Source organism: Stylophora pistillata, chromosome 1, assembly GCF_964205215.1.
Source record: "Stylophora pistillata chromosome 1, jaStyPist1.2, whole genome shotgun sequence".
NCBI lineage: Eukaryota > Metazoa > Cnidaria > Anthozoa > Scleractinia > Pocilloporidae > Stylophora > Stylophora pistillata.
Genome location: NC_142519.1, coordinates 52,169,590 through 52,188,227, shown reverse-complemented (window position 1 = coordinate 52,188,227; position 18,638 = coordinate 52,169,590). Strand labels below are relative to the sequence as shown.

The window sequence follows — 18,638 nt, the reverse complement described above, 5'->3', positions numbered from 1 at the left end:
GCTGGCGTTTTGTTAATTCCAGTGAGCTAGGGTTCAATATTTTTTGTTTTGGGGCAATAAAGGCTTGACAAAGAAACTTGAAGAAAAGACTGTTGATTCCTATTCTTTGTATGTTTACTTTTTTGGTTTCTATACAAAGCAAAATGGGAATTCTTCACCCATCACTCTAATAGGAGTTTTTAATTAAAAAATATTTAAAGAGGGAGCCCAGCTCGCCATGGCGGTTTTCAGTGAGGCCCTCAAAATTAACAATGTATAAAATAAGAAGTCATGTAATTAATAAGTCAAAACTCACGGTGGAAATATGAAAAATGAAATATCGAAAAATGATACATACAGTACAATGTAGTATACTCTGAAAAATACAAACTGTGCTTTAAAATTTGCTTTTTATACTTCACTGAGAACCACACTTCAATGTCTCACTGGTCCTCATTCTGACTGCTACATTTTCTGTGCAAAAATTATTTCAGAACATTAATTACGCAAATCACAATCTTAATTTGCATTATCTATAGAGTACTGACATATTTGTGCCAGCACCCGCTTGTTTGAGGAGACTCTGGGTTTGTTGTCAAACCTCTCCATCAGAACTTGCTTCACCCCTTTTTCCTTGCCTCTTTGGCATACCACTTGTAGGTGAGGGAGACCCAAACCTGAGCTTGTACACTTAACGGCCATTGAGGCTGAAATGTACTTCTTTCTAACTAATGGCTGCAGGGTATTAACCAGAAGTTTCTTTTCTTTTAGGGGCTTCTGATAGGATGCCACCCATGAAACTTTGAAGCTGTGCTGTTGTAGCAGTTTGACCTTTAGAAACTTGTTCACTAGCTGGTAGAGTGTTTGCACATCTGCAAGAGCATTGTGAGCTTCATAGGATTTACACAGAAGATCTTGTACAAGGTTTTCTTGGCTATGGGATTTCATTTTAAGAAGCAAGTCCCTGAATACTGGAAGAGAGTCCGTAAAGCCAGAAACTGTTTTAACTAAGTCCTCCGTGACTCTATTTTTCTCTGCTGCTTGCACCAAGAACTTGGCATCAAAGGATTTGCAATTGTGTACATCTAAAATGCAAGGCATTCTTGATTTTCAATTTCTAATGAAGGTCTTCAGGGTCACATCAGTTGCAATGGCATCAGTGATTGGCTTCCCATCATAAAGCAGTATTCCTCTTTGGAAGGTGAGTTTGTTCACAGCAGATGCTTCTGGTGATATTACATTACAAGGCTTCATATAAATAGAGAACTCATCTTTACCATCTGTTGCTGCAATTTGTAGGATTTCAGCATCATTACCTGTTTTACGATTTTGTAATCCAATTATTACTTGATAAAGATATTACAAAGAAAAATGTAATAAAAAAGCTTAGTGCATCTATGCAGGGTATATCTAAAATAAAAATAGGAGTGATTCTGAATACCTGTCCTGCTAATTTGCATCTCACCTATTTTGTTTAAAGGGCACCTAAACCCCAAATTTTTTTTCACTTAAAAAAAAAGCGTGTTTTTTTTTAGTATTTCTATGCAAAAATTTTTTTATTTGCTCAAATCTTCAATTTTCTGTGCCCAGTCAAAATACAAAAAATCAGCTGCCATCTTGGCTCACAACTGAGTTTAAAGAGGAATGGTTCTATAGTGGGTAATGTGAGGTCAACTCGAGAACTTGAAAGTCTGCATTTCACACATTTTCACTTGTTTGGGAAGGTTGTCATCGATATTGTCTGAACTATGCCGACTAGATGTGTTGTATAAGGAATGTATGAAGCGCAATACCCTCTTGCAAATTTCGCACGTTGCTACCTATTCCTATGTCCAACACACTTAGTCGGCATATTTTCGGACAATATCGACTACAACCTTCCCAAACAAATGAAAATATGCAAAATGTAAACTTTCGTGTTCTTGATTTGACGTGACATTACCTGCTAGAACCATTCCTCTTTAAACTCAATCGTGAGCCAAGATGGCAGCTGATTTTCCTCATTTTCACTGGACACAGAAAATTGAAGATTTGAGCAAATCAAAAAGTTTTTGCGAAGAAATAATCCAAAAAATACCCTTATTTCATTAAGCGAAAAAAAAGTTTTTGGGTTTTGGTGCACTTTAAGAACAAGGCATGATAAAGCAAAGGAATCTATGTGGTGCAAATTATCAGGATGAGTATTCGGCAATCTAGCAAAATACAAAAACAATTCCATCATTAAATATAATTATTCTCTAATGTGCAATTCAGAAATACCCTGCTAAGACAAACATCATTATATTCACTTTGTTACATTTTTACTAAACTCCACCCTGCAAAGCTAATTTCCCCTTCCAGATGTTTCCAAATCAAATATGATTTGATGGTAGCTAGTCTTTGGTCCATGATACTTTCTCAATCTTTGAGGCTGCAGGTGGTACTGGAATTTCCTGAGCAGAATTGTGTCCATGAAAGCCCATTCCACAACTATACTGTTTCCCTTCTCTGTTCTCAAGCTGTTTTGTCTTTTTCAACCGCTTCTCTTTGTTCTCAATTCTTTTCTTCTTGTACTCTCTTGTTTTCTGTTTCTCTTTCAAGCTTAGAGTTTTTCTTGTCCATTTTCTTTGCAAACTTTAAAGAAATGGAACCTGGAGATAGTTGTGTCTTCATAAAAGCCTAAGAGAAATTCACCAGTCTTAGTGAAAACCATATATTAAGTTTAATATTGTGATGTTTTACTGATTTGTTTTTTTTTTTTTTTTGTGACTTATGATATGCAAGGTACTGGTAGTACATCACTGGACATGGTGGATAATGTATAATGTTCAAATTATGGATCTCACAAATTGGGAAGTGTACAAAATGCTCATAATATTATATCTACTCACCTGAGAAACATTAGATTGGTCTAAGTTCTTTTGGCCAGCAGCACATGCAACACTGGAAGTCATTGCTTTCACTAGATCCATAGTGTCTGGTCTTTGGAGCTTTGCCTCCTATAGTGTTGTTGAGTGCTTCATTTACCTGGTTCGGCCCAAGGGGAGCCAGCTTCTTGGCATTTGAAGCATAAATCTAAATTGAAGAAACAAATGATTTTTATTCACTAAAATTTGGTATCTCATAAAAGCTTTTGAAACTGAGAAAGAGGTTGATAGTCCCCTAACACTTATAATTTTATCCCTTGCAGTTATTAATTAGAATACAATCATAAGCATTAACACTATTTTCTAAGAGTTGTGTTCCTCTACTGCATATAAAATGGTGGGAATTGGGAATTTGTGAGGAGCGAAGTGTGCCACCATACATGTACACTGTACTTACTTCTAGGATCTTTTCCAGGGACTGCCTCAAGCTTTTGTCCATTAGATCCTTGCCATGGGGAAGGCCTCTGTGTTTGTAGGATGCAGAATTTTTTAAGTAGCCACACCAGTTGCCACATGAAGAATGGTCACCATAAGCATGGGGCACAATAGACTTCAGATCATTTCGCACATCTTCTTCATCATCCTCATTTTGCTTTAGTGCGCAACCAAAGCATCGCTGGAAATACTGTATCACAATATCTGTCAGGCTTTTGTTTTGGGTCTTCATGCTGTATAGTGAGCTACCAAAGGATCCTTCAGCATGGACTACGTGTGACCATTTTTCAACCTCATGCTCAACATTTTTCCTCACTTTGCTTATGGTGGATGAGTCATCATCCCTAACAAGAACAGATACAACTACATTTTCTTTCTCCACAACTGTTAAGCAGAGTAAAACCACAAAAATAAAATTTTGTGCTATAAAAAGTGAGGGCACTCAAACTACACCTGGGCATTACATCTTAAAGTATTTTCTTTTCTGCATTTTCGACATACTCTTATTATAAAATAAAAGTGCATTTTTATGTTTGCTTTCTTGTCAAATTTTGAATCATTATTACCAAGGGTGTAAGGTATTGTAAGACTTTCCACTGTTTATGGCTCAAGTGTCATTACTGTAACACTGATATCATAAGAACAGATTCCACAAGTCTCTCAACCATGGAGCCAACACCTAGTGGTGAAAGTAAGGATATATTTTATTCATTAATTTGTTTAATTAACTTTGACTATTGGCTGACACGAGAACTGTCTGTAAGCTAAAGAACAATCCGGAGAAAAAAATAGCAGCTTTCTATAAAAATGCATATCCAAATGCCCCCTTTTCAATTCTTTCAAATGTAGAATTTGCAGTGTACCTGTTAGGCTGTTGTGGGCTTTTCCCCTTTTTTGCCATCCTATGTCATATGACGCTCCTGTCTCCACATTTTCCTTTTCACTATCATCTTTCCACAGGTTTCTTTCGCTTTCTAAACTTTCCAGACATGATTCCTTTGCCAACTTTTCAATTTGGGGCCCTACTTCCCTCTCGCGAGCCTTCAGCATGGACTCTCCAAGTGATGGTATATTAATGGTGACAACAACTCGTTTACGTGGGTAGGACGTATTCCTGCGTACAGCATCCCTATAAATATGTCCATTTAACATATCAAGAAATTGGCTAGATGTTAAATGGATGCTGGAAAACAATATTTTTAGTAACGTTAAAAATTAATGTAAACAAACCTGCAGCGAGCTTCGTGTTTACATTAAAGATTGGTCTCCTTCGCGTTGTTCCGGTGCTACGGTGGGTCTTGTTTGTTCGACCGATATTTGTCTCTCCACACTCATAGTTTGAACAGCATATGTAGAGTAGTGATCCTAGCCCAGACACTGTTTCTTTTATGCAGTAGGAGAGCCGTAGAGATGTTCCACAGGTTTCAGAGCCTCTATCCAAAGCCTCAGCGAGGACATTTAATTCTACAACTCGACGGCCGCGAAGCGGAAATCCACTGCAGACATCCGGATCACACACATACTTTTCATTTTCTTGTTTTTCAAGAGCAGACCAGGAAGCTTTCAGCCAATTTGAGTCATCCTTATTGCGAATAAAAGCTTTCACTTTGCAAAAGCGGCCCTTGTCCTTCTCACGCTAGCGAGAAGAACGGCCGCCTTCTTGGATGTCGCAATGTTATGCGCAGAAACGGTTGCGCAGTGCAAAACAACGGAATCACCGTAAGTAAATTTGTCCTCCTGCTGAACAATTGTTTATAGGTATTGTGGTTGATGCTATAAGCTTTGACTGGGTAAATTTGCCTCTGTTTAACTCACATGCTCTAACAATCATGCCACTCTCTTTCAATCGCATAATTATTATGGTTGTCGAAGACCTCTCAGCTTAAACACCTCAGACTCAGCTTTAACAAAATTTGCAGCCTTACAAACTCTTTCTGATGCAAGAAATCAAAGAAGGAGCTTAGAACCGAAGTTAATGAGATTGCACTGTTAATAAAGAGATTTTGAGGTCATAAGAAATACCCAAGAAATGGAAATAAATTAAATTTAACATGTACTTAACGGGTAATCATGATTCTTAGACTGAGTCTGTGTTATTGTGTCCTTCAGAAAAGAGCTTGGGAACTAGAACTAAAGTTTTTGGAGGTAGCATTTCATATAAAAGGGAAAGTGTTTTATCAGGGTTTCTTGATCACGAGGAAAGTGGAAAATCACGCATTTATTTAGTTTATCTTTCTTTTTCTTCATTAACACATGTACATTTTGCTAGCTAATGTAATGAGAGGTGTTTTCATTTTAATGAGAGGCAGTTGCACTTTCCATTGACCCCTTCAATTGCAATTTTGAGAAGCGGAAGAAGCAGCAGTGGGTAAGTCTACCCGGTTTTCAACTCTAAAAGTTACCACGAGGAAGTTTTTGTGTTTGAACCTTCTAAGCCTAAAAGTATACAGTACAAAGATAAGTGGGCTTTTCATGTTTTTGAAATTGAAAGGCTGCACGTGACAAAAGAGTTCCTTTTTACTAGAGCTGGATAGTGTGTTCAAATATTAGGATTTTCACTGAGTGCAAAGTCTTGAAGAAAAGTTGGAAGACCTGGACACCTTTACCCAAAACTTCTGGCTTACAAAGTTCGTCTGAATATACGAAAAAGCACTTGTTCAAGTATTGCATTCTTTGGCAAATTGATTTCCAACCACGCTTGCTCAACTGCGTTGTTTACTGGGGTTATCAAGGTTCAAAATGGTGAATGACTGAAAAATTTAACATTATACCAACGTTTTCAGATATCTGGAAACGGACGGAAAATTCATTGTTCGCTCTCAGTAAAACTGAAGAATAGCACGATCTTCATCGCATGTTATTCAGCACCAGGAAAATACCAATGAATACCTGTTTTCCTTAATGTTTTTCTCAAGTTTTCCCTTCCTCGTGAGCGCTAAATTTCCCAAACGTCTTCCCGCAGAATAACTAATGGTGAATGCCATGAAAACATGATTGTTTGTGATTGTTTTCCTGCTGCACGAAAACGCTAGTATATAGCTTGTTTTCCCAAACGTTTTACTATAGTTTTCCCGAGCACACGAAAGCTGGATTTCAGTTTCCAAGCGTTTTACCGCAGAATTACCAACGGTGAATGCCATGAAAACATTATGTTTTTTGACTATGAGAGCGATCTTCGCAGCAACAAACACGACTTAAGAGTGAGTGTCAGCAAAAATCAAACAAAATCGGAAACTAGCGGCAAAAATGTGAAAAGCGAAATTTGCTCAAACTCCGGCTACTAAGATAGGAAAATTCATTACCTGACTAAATTCATTACCTGGCTAAATTGCACGCGAAAACCAATATCGCACGAATCGCGAAGCGATGAGTGCGATATCGGTTTTTCAGTGCAATTTAACGCGGAATTCACGAGTCAGGTAATGAATTTTCCTTGAATCGCATAACTGAATGAACATAAGAAAACGAGAAATTAAATCAGCAATATTATTGTTGTTTTTATCCCGAGCGCGCGCTCTTGAAAGCCATTTCAAAGCCAACTGTCAGAAGTGTCATTGGTATAGGTAATCTCATGGGGCCGGGTAAAATTAAGGATTAATATCACGCGTGTTTTCGGAAGTTGCTGAAATTGCCCGAGTCGCTGCACGACTCGGGCAATTTCTGCAACTTCCGAAAACACAAGCCGGATATTAATCCTTAATTTTACGAGGAACCATGTGATTACTTCTTTATAATATAAGGGGCAAAATGTTTCCTTACAGATCTGTCGCAAAACGGGACGCCATTGTTACAAAACAAACAGAAATTTCTTTACCTTGGCAGCCGTTGCTAAGCGATTTTCAGCCAATCAATTTCAAGTAATTTTTGCCCGGGGCAATTACAAAAATTAAGAAAAAATGCCCTCTGTCTTGACCAATCACAATTCAGTAATTTTGCCACTTTATGATAATGTTAGCAAATAGAAAGCAAGGTTAAATAGTCGTAAACGTTTGAACCTTCGACAATTTTATTTGTACCTCGTGCTTGATTTTACATTCATTATCGAACTTTTTAAACAGGTTTCACACTATTTAAGGATAATAGTGTTATTTCACAGGATTTACAAGCCGTTTATCGTTAACATGTTTTTTTCAAAATTCCAAATAATTTTCTCGAGAAGGAAAATAATTTACACCTTTTACCTCTTTGGTGGCGAACTGAGAGAAACGAAGTGTGCAAGCGAAAGCACTGATTTCAAGTGCAATAACATCGCGATTAATATAAGGCAAGTGCCTTGAAGTGTAAATACGTGTATTGAACGATACTTTATACCTTTAAAAACAAAGAAGTGTTCCATGAAAAGTCCAAAAACTTTAATCTTTTTATTTGTAGAAATTCACTACAGGCGAATGCCATTAGCTGAATCGTTGGGATGAGCATTCGACTGAGAGTTGATGGAAATAATCACTAGAGAGTTGTTGAAAGATACGTTGGTGAACAATCCACCAAGAACTCTTGCTGCTAGATCATCAATGCCGTTATTCATTGATGTTGTGTTATTGCCAACTACTGATGGAAGTGCAAGGCTGTTAACATATATTTCTCGCAAAGCTTTAGTGCGTGGACCGTCGCTGGCGTTGGCAGCTGTGACAGTCGTAGTAGTACGACTGAAAACCCAGCCAACTTGCTTTACATCCTTTGTTGTTTTTCTAAAAGATTATGGCTGCAGATGGATATTGCACCCGGGTTGGCGTGACCTGTTACCACGGTGATTCTTTTTTCTGGGCCGTGTTCACAGGATTTTCTCGCTTTCGGGTTGTCGCGAGCGAAAGAGGTTTTCATGCCTCTCCAAGAATTTGAATTTTAGTTCAAAACAAGGAAGAACGTCAGGCTCGCTTTGAAAACGCTCTTTTTGTTTTTGCTCTTTAGAAACCAAACTTTGTAACAATTTGACGATAGTTGTTGTGCTTAGTGACGTAGATGCGAAACAATTTCACTTAGCCTCGTTTTCAGCTCGCAAATCCACGCTAAATACCTCGCTTCGTTAACCAATAAGATTGCGAGATTTTACTCAATGATGCGATTCTAGTCCATTTTGAACTATTCATCGCTAGGTGGGTCATTTCTCGAATGGATTTTTGTTTTGGCGAAAAATGGCGATACTAGATTTCAGAGCCAGATGTAAGCAAATTAGGCTTGGAAATCAGCAATTTTCAAGAAAACCTTACGCCTTAAATAAAGAGCCCGAAGATATTCACATGCAATCAGCCTATTTTACAACTTTTCTAGGTTTTTCACTGCAATTTCTGACATTTGAAAATAGATCTGACATTGTGCGAGATTTGAAAGATCCCTCCATGTTTCTTTATGGACATCCCTACCTAGCTTGAAAAAACGATTTACCCTACTACCTTTATCACAAATTAAACGAAACTTAGAGGTCAGACCCCTTTGCAAATGGGCTTTTCACTCATATGACTCTTGTTCTGGGGAAGTAAGGCTGTAGTCAATGAGAGAGCGCTTAAACTTGCACATATTCGCGAAATCAAACAAGAGATTTTGCGACCGACCGTGACAGACAGATCTATTATTTCCGCCCATGCTCAACGAAAAAGATCATTGAAAATATACTGGTCATTTCTGTGGTAGTTGAGTCGTGCTATTTACATGTATTAATTTTTTTGTTAACGTTTTTATCTTTATTCTTGTTTTATATTTATCTTTAATATGTAGAGATTAACGTGCTCGTGAGGTTTGCCGGCTCGGAAGTCCATATAGTGAAAAACTGTAAGGTGGTCAACCTCGGGCTTGAAAATGCTTTCCGAGGTCGCAGGACTCGGGCAGCATTTTCAAGCCCAAGGTTGACTTGTTTATTTTCTCCTACGGTAAATTGGCTTTCAAGTGGGTTTGTTTATACGCCACTGAGTTTTTTAATTCGCTCAGGAGCCTTCTACAAACGATTCATAAAAATGTTTCGCAACAACTAACTTAGATACTAGATACCAAAATATATGTTACAGAACAGATACTTCTCAATTTTACAACAAACTAAGAGCAAATGTCTCCAAGGATCAAAGGAAATCGTAAATTAGGGGCAAAATTAAAATGCGAAAACTCAAAATTGTTCAAACTCCGGCGATTAGTCGTCCCTATAATAGTATTCATCTCTAAACAAGGTTTATTTATCAAATGATACGGTGTTTTGCCAAATAATGACGAGAATCATTTTGGTGGCCAGATACGATGAAATCGAGCTGCCACGTAGTAATAACGTGTACCGAATACAGTTATGAGCGCTTCGCACAGCTACAGGTACAGCCTTGTACCAGGTTTGAGAGCAAGGCCACAAATGGCTTTTTCCTTCGAACTGTTGTTTCCGGTATGTCAGGACCAAAGGATTCGCAGATACCCCGTAACATAGGTACAGAAACGGAGCCAAGTTAAGAGTTCAACACTAACTCACAGATGTTGTAGAAGTCATATATGATTAAATACGAATACTGAATGCTGAATGCTGACTTCAGACAAAACCTTGTCACTAAGTACACTCTGAAAGTCTATTCTCGGAGTCTCGTTCTCACTATCAGGCTGATCTACCTCGACACTTCGCTTAGAAGCAAGGCGAGAAAAGTAACTGCTAATTTGCTGGTTTCTGAGAAAATTCCCATACCTAAATAGTCTCTTCCCGTTGCAATCTTTTGCAGTCCTCCTGGCTTTAGAGACTTCATCAGTCGGGTCGGCCGTCTTCCCTGTTCTCTCTCCAATTTGAAACTTGGAATTAAGGTACTGCTTTTGATTGTCAGTAACCTTTGTACTACGGTACTGTGTCGATTCCAGTGCCCATCCCATCGGAAGAGTAGTGGGCACAGTTGGTAGTGATGGTTTACTACCTTCTAGGACCGTCGAGCATTTACTCGCGCCACAATCCAGATTAGTCGCGTATTCTATCATAGCCCTGTCAAAGAGCGTTTCATACTCTAGAATACGCTTCTGCTTTCCATAGCCCAAGTGTTAAACCAGCGATGAATGCCGTATAAACGTCTTCACACATTCCTCTTCTACGCCTGTATATAATGGACAATTTTTTAGCAACATGAACATCAACGCCTGACTCATCTGAAGACTCATCTACACAATCGGAGTTGCCTTCTATCTCAGTTGGGGGGTTCGGCCACCTATTCGTCTGTGTACTACTGGAACAAAGCTTGTTATAGTCTCGCTGGTCGAGGGCCTGATCTCCATCGTCGGAAGTTCCGATTGTTCAGGGACATCGGAGTTTGTCCAGGGAATACTTTTTCCAGGGCTAATGTCGTAGGCTTATCCCTTCTTGGCCGTAGCAAAGGTTTCTGACAAAACTCACTTTCTCCCACTTGAAATTCTTGATGGATGGAGCATTGGGAGGACTGCACACCTTCACAATTACGCCACTCACACCCCTGGAAGACTCCATAGCTTCTTTCATCAGTGCAGCAATCTCAACGTCGTGTCCAGAATTCAGATATTTCGCCGTGTGTGACTTTATAGTGGCTTCCTTGCGATCGCAAGCGCCCTTTCCTCGACTCCCTGTGGCTCAAAAAAGTCAATCCGAGAGATCTGAAGGTCAAGACGTTTGGCAATCTGAGGAGCTGGAATCAGAGTCTGCGCACAGTGATAACATCCAGCGTTGTAGCTTAGAATATAGATGGACTGCAGTTCTAGCATAATAGTCTTGAGTTGAATAAAGACGTCATCAAGTATGGCTGACACTGAGCTTCTGTCTTTGGCGGTAGCACTCTCAAACACATGAACGAATGTCATCATCTCCATTTCTCCGCTGTTGCATTTAATCGCCACTACTATATGCCACGATATACCTCTTTTACCAAACCAATCCGACTTGCTTTGCCGGAACTTACGTGGAAGATATTTCATCACCCAGTCAAGTACTAAAAAAATGGACTGGGCGCTGAGGCCGCTCATGATGTCAAGTCTGCATTCATCCTGAGTTATAGACCGCAATAAATGGGCTTTCCAGCATTCAATGTTTGGCCTGGGAAATAACAAAAGACAGTTCTTTATTTTCATTTTCCGAGCATTCAGCCGTTTCTAAGCCTTCCTTAATCTCCCTCATTACAGACGAGACAACCAAGCAGCGGTCACAGTTGTCACAATGGGTGTGGCCACAAGTCACAGAATAATCTGGGTCCTCAGGATCACTCAGAGCATATGCTCTACAGTGGTCAGGGACAGCGGAGCTTTGGGAAACATGAACCTGAGAATTAATTCACCATTTTCAAAATTCCTCGATCCCCTTTTCTATTTGCTCCATGTTGGGATAAGATTTGTGGCACACAGCACGTGGAAGTGTTTCGCCGCCAGCCAGGTCCGAGTTCACGCCGATGGTGTGGGCAGACTGTGTCTAAGCTCTACGTCTCGTCCCTGCAGAAATCACTCACTCTACCAAGTATAATTTCAGTTTCCGTTTTCACTCCAGAAATTGACCAGGGACAACAATGGTTCGAAATATCCTTTGAGCAATTGCGTAAAGTAACAATTTCAAGGCTCTTGCTTTATCAAACGAGCAGTCTTTTCCAGTTATTCTCTGAAAGGAGCATGAGAACGCCATTGCTAAGTTGCATAGCGTGCGACAGGCTGTGGGAAAAATTCCCTATAATTGAATTGGGATCACAACTTGTTTATGATTAGCAACTATAACAACAATGATAAATAGTTCATTTCAAGGCTTTTAGATCAACAACTGCATAGCCCCTAGTGATCAGTGATAAAATCTTGATTCTTTAAACTATAAATTATCTCCAGCTGGTGGCTGCTCTAAAAGTAGAAATGGTATCAATTAATTAACTCTTGTACCGGTAAAACAGCATCATTCACCTGAAAGAAAACTGTAAATGTGCTACATAATTATGTACTGTTCACATAATAAAATTGTACAAGCTAGTGATAAAACAAGCATTCCATTAGCTGCTGTATTTTCTCAAAAAAGTAATAAATAACAAAACTCCGCAACAACATGAAGATATACTTTATTCCAGTTTTGGGCTTTGGGCTGGAATGAGAAAACTGTCTGTCACGGTCTTTCACGCACTCTCTTGTTTGATTTCCCGAAAAGTTGCAATTTTGAGTATACTTTCACCCAGCACAACCTAAATTCCCCAGAAAAAAAATTTATATCAGCTAACATCCCATTTCTTCGGCATTCTAAATAAAAATTTTCATTTGATTTGTGATAAAGGTAGTAGGGTAAATTATTTTTTGAAGTTTAGTAGTTATTTCCATGGAAAAACAGAGGGCTTCCTTTCAGGTCTCAGTCAATATCTTATTGTTTCTCAAATGTCATAGGAATTATAATATGAAACCTGCAAACATTGCAAAATAAGCTGATTGCAACTGGATGTCTTCTGAGTTTATAGTTACGGGAGGCCATCAGCTTCAAGATGGCTAATTTTTGAGCCTAATTTTTCAATACTTGGCTCTGAAATCGGGTATCATCATTTTCTGCCGAAAGGAAACACCATTTGACAAATCAACCCCATGGCGATAAATAGTTCAATATGGACTACTAATAGCCAAAATCTGGCCGATTCTGAAATCTTTAAATTTTCCGCTCATTTTTTATTTTTGTGGACACGCACTGCTAAGCGGTAGTGAAAAATGAGGCCTGAAATAAGTTCAGGCCTGTACGGGATTCGAATCCATGATCTCTGCGATACAGGTGCAGTGCTCTAGCAACTGAGTTCACAAACCAACTGGGAGCTGGTCATTATGTTGGTTCGTAATAAACCCGTCGACAATTGATGAATCAACGTTTCTGAAAATATGAAGGCCATAATATTTGAACTGCGGTTAAAGAACGACTAAGAGGACGATCTTCGCAGTAACGAACACTACTGAAGCAGTAGTGAAAATGAGGGCTGTAAAAAATTCTGACCTCTATGAGGTACGAACCCATGACCTCCGCGATGCTGGTGCAGTGCTCCAACAACTGGGCTAACAAGCCAACTGGGAGCTGGTCATTAGATTGGTTCGTAATAAACCCATGAAGTGCTGAATCAACTGCTTAGGTGGTGTTCGTTACTGCAAAGATCGCTCTCATACTCGTTCTTTGACCACAGTTTAAATATATGACTCATATATTCACAAATTTTGATGATGTTTGTTGATTGTTTAACTGCTCCACGAGAATACTAATGTATAACTTGTTTTCCTGAAAATTTTTCTATATTTTTCCTAGGCATACGGACGCAGCACTTCCCAAGCGTTTTCTCACAGAATAACTTATGGTGAATGCCATGAAAACATGATGTTTGTCCATTGTTTCCCTGCTCCACAAAAACGCGAGTGTATGGCTTGTCTTCCTGAACGTTTTTCTATAGTTTTCTTAAGGGTGCGAACGCCGCATTTGCCAAGCGTTTTCTCACAGAATTACTAACGACCGTGATTAGGCCATGAAAACGTGTTCTTCGTCTATTTTTTTCCTGCCGTATTGAAACGCTCGTGAACAGCTTGCACTGTGTTCCTGTTCGATTTTCTGCAGTATTCATGAGCGCACGAGCGCTGCATCTTCCAACCGTTTTCACGCAGAATTACTAATGATGAACGGCAAAAACACACTATGTTCGTCGATTGTTTTCTTTCCTCCTGGAAACGCTAATAAATAATTCGCTTTCCGAAACGTCTTTGAGCTGTTTCCGAACGCGTCCGGCAATGCAGTTTTAATGTTTTTTTCTCTGGGAAATTATGACGGTCAGCGCCCTGAAAACAAGATGTTCGTCGATTGTGATCATTATTTCCTGCCCTTAATCCTGCTCCATGTAAACGCCAGTGGATATCTTGTCTAATATTTAGAAGATTGACCCCGATTGGGTCATTTGGGGCAATTCAGTCATTTGAGCCGTTTGGATCATTTGAGGAAATTGAGCTTATCAGGCAGTTGGGTCACTTGCCCTTATTGGGTAGAACAGCGATTAACCGGGCGGCGGTCAGCGCGGGAAAATGCATGCCTCGCAAGAATTCACCGTTGCAGAAAACACCGGAAAATGCATGCTTTCTGGTTAACTCCACTGAACACATCGTTAGAATGCGCAAAACGGCTGTGAATGGCAGAATACATGGTATTTTTCATGCATTAACCGATCAGCAATACATGTAAATTATAAAACGTAGGAAAATGCGTTTCAATGTAAAGTAATTGTTATCTAGCATTTGGATAATTTTGGTGCTGTCATTAAACACTCGAAAAGTACCCCGATTTTCTGTGTAAAAAGAGGCGAGGGTCGAAACTCAGCAGTTTAAATTGGGTTAGATAAACTAACGGGCTCTCTGCTCGTCGTGACCTTCTGTACAAAGGAGGAGCGATAACCGTTGGAAACAAGAACTGATGATAAGTGTTTCTTTTCCTCGGAGATGACTGACAGTTTTGTCAAAGGTGCTTCGCCCGGTTAATAATAATAATAATAATAATAATAATGATAATAATAATAACTTGTATTTATATAGCGCTCATATCTTGAACCCATGGCGCTTCACAACACTGTGCAGGGGACTTTAACAGACTGCTAAGCAGTTTACAATCAAATGAAGGCGAATATAACAGATGCCCCCTTCCCCCCAATTCCCAGTAACCAGGCCAGACCACATCACAGTAATCTCGTGAAGTGGGTTCTTTAACGTCCCCTGCCTAACCAAATTAACTAATAAATAGATGCAGGAGACGGTTATGCAATACCGCTTTCCACTGATCAAGGGTGATGTGAATCGTATACTAAGTACCGATCAGTGTGACTAGGTGTTCTGTAGACACTGCATGGCGTTCAGGGGCCTCTCCGGTTCCTTCGTAACTGATGTGTCAAGAAAGACTATCTTAGAGTGAGTCTGTTATTTGTTCTTCTTACCATTTTTCTGTTTAAATTGGGTAAGATAAACTGAAGTTGAATGGGTTTAAAATACCATTTAAAAAGTGTTGTGAGTTCCCCTTATGCTGTTGCTTAGAATTTCCCTCTGGAGAAAAGGGAAAGTTGCATTTTTCCTCCTTAGGATGGTTTATCTTCTACTCTGCCTAAGATTTCGGACTGACCATTTCTTGAAACTACGGAAAATATCTGCACGCTTGATACATTTAGAAAGTTATGGTCTATGATGTCTTGTAGGTGATGTTGTAAACCATATATGTCTAAGGCTTGGTTTGTACTAGCTCTAGTAATTTAGGTCATATATAAATTATAATCACATCACCATCGGCTTCTGTCTCAACGCAGATATTACTAAATGACTATGGAAAGTACTAAGAAAATAAATAGTAACAGGGGCGAGGGGGCTGAGATTTATCTATTTTCGCAAGGGACAAGAGCAAAACAAGGAATTGAGAAAAACAGTTACCCCTGGTCTCGGACTGAGAAGAGAGTCCTGTAGTACTCTTATCATCATTTAAAACGTTTTATGAAGTCCGTCGGAGCTCCAATAAACAATTCTAAGTCATTTTTTCGAATGACCCATTTCTTCAGTACAGCATGCGCGTATCTTGTATGCCAAGAAATCCGAATCGACTATTTTTTGTTGTGATTGCTTTTGTTAGGGGAAAAGCAACATGAAAGGTGATGCGCTAAAAACTTAGTAGGATTAGTTACGATTGGTAAAATACGTACAAAACCGTGATTTTAAGAATAAGGTCACGTAAATTTGTCCTTATGAACAATTTTTTATATGTATTGGGATTGATGCTATTACTTTGGACTGGGAGATCATATGGGTTGAATTGATTTGATTAATATAGCGAAAATTGTGTTCCTCCGACCCCTTTGTTTTCAAGTAGTGGGATTGATAATAATAAGAAAGGGATTTCGAACCTCGCCAATCAGGCGTGTGATAGGATTTGTATTAGTCGCTTAAAAATGTGTGTCGTGAAGCAGACAACAGATGCTTTTTTACTTCCAACTCTTGCCAAATAAATCAAGTTTTTTGATTGTGCTGGAAATGAAAATTTTTTTTCGAAGATTACTTTATTGTTAGCAGTCATGAAGATGCGCTCGCAATTTCATACGAAGTAGATGCCCTAAGAAAGCGGAATTGGTCACCAGTGATAGTTAAGTGCGACTGTCTAACTTTCGAACTTTCGTCGGCCATTTCATTTCACCGATTTGGCTGAAATTTGGCATGAAGTCTTGTTTTAGGGTCCTTATTGTGCAAAAGGGCTATGAATGGGAGAATACAGGGTATTTTCCATAGGTTAACCGATCAGCAATAAATGGTAAAACGCCGAAAAATGTATTTTAACCAGTTTTCTCGAATTCAACATCACGGAAAAATATTGAATTTACGGTCTCTTCTAAATTAATATTTTAGGTTCAGAGTCAGTTTATGGTTAAAATAGTGAGTGTCAAAGGTTAACATAGAACAGAAACCCAAAGGAGTTTACAAGGTAGCAGTGTTTTAGCGACATAATCGTTTCCAAAACTAAATTGACTCTTGCCATACGTTTATCTTCAATCTTGCCAATCGTACCGGTTTTTACCAGTCTTCGTGTCGTGTGATACCAGAACAAGATGTTGTGAGCCAATTTTCCCTGGGATAGCTTTTTACTCACCCGACAGGTTTTTTTCTTAAAGCTTTGTAGTGTCGTCAACGTTCTGTGAGTCAAAAAGATACTAAAGGGCTGTGATAGGGTGACAGGTGAGCAGGTGTCTGGTGAGCAGGTGTCTGGTGATAGGGTGACAGGTGAGACAGGTGAGCAGGTGTCTGGGTTTTGTTTATATGTGAAGTGGGAAAGGGGAATTTCATGGGTTAGCACTAGGTCAAACACTCTTATCAGAAAAGGGCTAAAGAACTTGAGCTGAAGCTACTGGTACTAGCTATACTCCATTCAGAAAGGAAATAGCTTTTTACTTTCGTTCGTTGTCAAAATGTGAGATTTTTATAAACAACTCGGGGTTATGCACTTTTTAGGTTATTTATCATCTCATATTCGACTTGCTCTCGTACAATAATTGTTAACTAGCACTTGGAAAATTTTTGGTGCTGTCATAGAACACTCTAAAAGGCACCCCCTTTATCTGTGTGAAAAATCGATAACGAAACAAGAGGCTAGAGTCCAAACTCCGCAGAAGTATGTATTAATCAAAGATGTGGTAAAGTATCCACAACATTCGGATTTTGAGAAACTTCCTAGAATTCCAAACTGAGGGATAACAAATTGACTTGAACGAAAACTCCAAAACAGTAAACAACTCCATAAAAACAGAACAACAAAGTATGCCCGAGAAAAATTGACCACGTCAATTTCCAATGGCAAGGTTAAAGTTCTTTGACCTGAATGACTAACTTGTAAAATCATGTGCGCTGCGCGTGAATACAAAAATAATACGACAGGGAAGACGAAAATTGTAATTTAAAATTCAAAAAAGTAAAGACATTTCCTACAATCAGATTGTTACCCAATCCACACAGGAAGATTTTCTATGGAATTAAGAATAAAGTCGTACAACTTAAGCATTGTTGCTATGACGTAACATTCTCTCGTATTAGCATGCGCATACCTTGTATGCCTAGAAATCCAAATCGACTATTTTTTATTGTGATTCCTTTTGTTAGGGAAAAAACGACATGAAAGGTGATCCGCTAACTTGATTTGAAACTTAGTGGGATTAGGTACGATTGGTAAAATACAAAGCCGTGATTTTAAGATTAAGGTCAATTTGTCCTTCTCAACAATTTTTTTTTATTGGGACTGATATTATCACCTTGGACTGGGTGGTCATATGGGTTGAATAAATTTGATTAATTCAACGGAATTGTGTTCCTCCAACCCCTTTTTTTTTAAGTAGTGGAATTGATAACAGTGAGAATGGGATTTCGAATCCTACCAATCAAGCGTGTGTCAGGATCTGTATTAGTCGCTTAAAAATGTGTCGCGAAGCAGACAATAGATGTTTTCTTTTTATTTGCAACTCTTGTAGCGTGATGGATTGACCAAGCAAATCACCACGCAGTTTCTTGATTGTGTTAGTATTGAAAAAAAGGTTTTTTATAAAAAACTCAGGACTGTACAGTTTGATGTTTATTTATCATCTCACGTTAAATAGCACTTGAAATATTTTGATGCTGTTATTGAACACTCCAAAGATACTCTCATTATCTACGTAAAAAATCCAATATCGAAAATAGAGACTAAAGTCCAAACTCTGTAGAAATATGTATTTAATAAACCTGTGTTACATACATAACAGGCTTCATTTCATTGGCAATGCCGCCGATCAAATTAAATTTCCCTAATTGCAAATTATATTAGTCCCCTCCACTAGAAAGAAGAAACATCCCAACTGTACCTCGTTTTCAACGTGTGGCTTC

At 38.8% G+C, this 18,638-nt stretch overlaps 1 protein-coding gene across 1 annotated transcript; it reads right to left on the bottom strand.

The window, feature by feature from the left end:
- Nucleotides 1-496: 496 nt before the first annotated feature.
- On the bottom strand, nt 497-10,250 carry LOC111344367 (uncharacterized). The gene is given in 9 exon segments (XM_088749515.1): nt 497-1,295; nt 2,284-2,353; nt 2,355-2,570; nt 2,572-2,637; nt 2,850-2,900; nt 2,902-3,033; nt 3,283-3,704; nt 4,551-4,902; nt 9,801-10,250. Coding segments are annotated over 9 exon segments (2,556 nt in total). The 3' UTR covers nt 497-498.
- Between the last annotated feature and the right edge of the window lie 8,388 nt (nt 10,251-18,638).